The sequence below is a fragment of the Mandrillus leucophaeus genome, unplaced genomic scaffold, assembly GCF_000951045.1.
Source record: "Mandrillus leucophaeus isolate KB7577 unplaced genomic scaffold, Mleu.le_1.0 Scaffold7696, whole genome shotgun sequence".
NCBI lineage: Eukaryota > Metazoa > Chordata > Mammalia > Primates > Cercopithecidae > Mandrillus > Mandrillus leucophaeus.
In genome coordinates this window covers 1-1080 of record NW_012108359.1, presented here as the reverse complement: position 1 = coordinate 1080, position 1080 = coordinate 1, and the positions used below count along the sequence as shown (strand labels likewise).

The 1080-nt window shown below is 58.4% G+C and overlaps 1 protein-coding gene across 1 annotated transcript; it reads right to left on the bottom strand.

Moving 5' to 3' along the window:
* Positions 1-76: 76 nt before the first annotated feature.
* Positions 77-590, bottom strand: LOC105529499 (solute carrier family 35 member E2-like; the record flags this gene model as incomplete). The annotated part of the gene is made up of 1 exon (XM_011966655.1): positions 77-590. A coding segment is annotated over exon 1 (366 nt), but the record flags the coding sequence as incomplete, so codon positions are not given.
* Positions 591-1080: the final 490 nt, after the last annotated feature.

Genomic DNA, 1080 nt, shown 5'->3' with positions numbered 1-1080 from the left:
CCCGGGTTCCCATCCTGACCCCGCACCTGCAGCGGGCTCCACCCCGGGTTCCCATCCTGACCCGGGCTCCCCACACCCTCCCGGGCAGCTGGTCTCCACCCCGCGCGAGCTGCCGCCTACCTAGCATGCTGGGCTCGCCTCCCAGCAGGGACAGGATGTACTTGTTGAGGAAGAGCGTGCAGAAACTGAAGAAGAACCACAGCGTGAGGTAGAGCAGCGCCCGTGAGCTCCACACACCCAAGTCTGACTCGATGACCGTGGTCTCCGTGATGGTGACGGTCAGGACGTTCTCATCCACGCCACTGTCGCTCTTGGCAAAAACAATCTTCTCACTTCGGTGACCAAACAGAGAGCCCCAGCTGAGAGGTGACTTGCCTTTAGGCTTCTCCTCAGAGTCAGGAGCGAGCTCTTCCAGCGCCGGGGTTTTCACCGAGGACGACATGCCGAAGCCACCGCCAGGAACGACTTTACCTCCAGGCTGGGCAGCATGGGTCACCGGGACCGCCTGGGGGTGGGGCCGCAGCAGGGACTCCGGGCGCCAGGAACGAGGCCACCAGGGCCTCTCCCAGGCAAAGCGCAGAAGCAGACGCTAAAACGGTAAGAAAGGGAAACATATTACCCGTTTTGAACATTCACTGTCCTCAAAGGTTTCAACCACCAATTTAAAATTACTCTGAAAATGCAATTGGACCAGGCACAGTGGCTCACACCTGTAATCCCAGCACTTTGGGAGGCCGAGGCAGGTGGATCACCTGAGGTCAGGAGTTCAAGACCAGCCTGGCCAACACAGTGAAACCCCGTCTCTACTAAAAATATAAAAACTAGCCAGGCGGGGCCGGGTGCGGTGGCTCACCCCTGTAATCCCAGCACTTTGGGAGGCCGAGGCGGGCGGATCACAAGGTCAGGAGATCATAGCCATCCTGGCTAACACAGTGAAACCCCGTCTCTACTAAAAATACAAAAAGAAATTAGCTGGGCATGGTGGCGGGTGCCTGTAGTCCCAGCTACTCGGGAGGCTGAGGCAGGAGAATAGCTTGGACCCAGGAAGTGGAGGTTTCGGTGAGCCGAGATCGCACCATT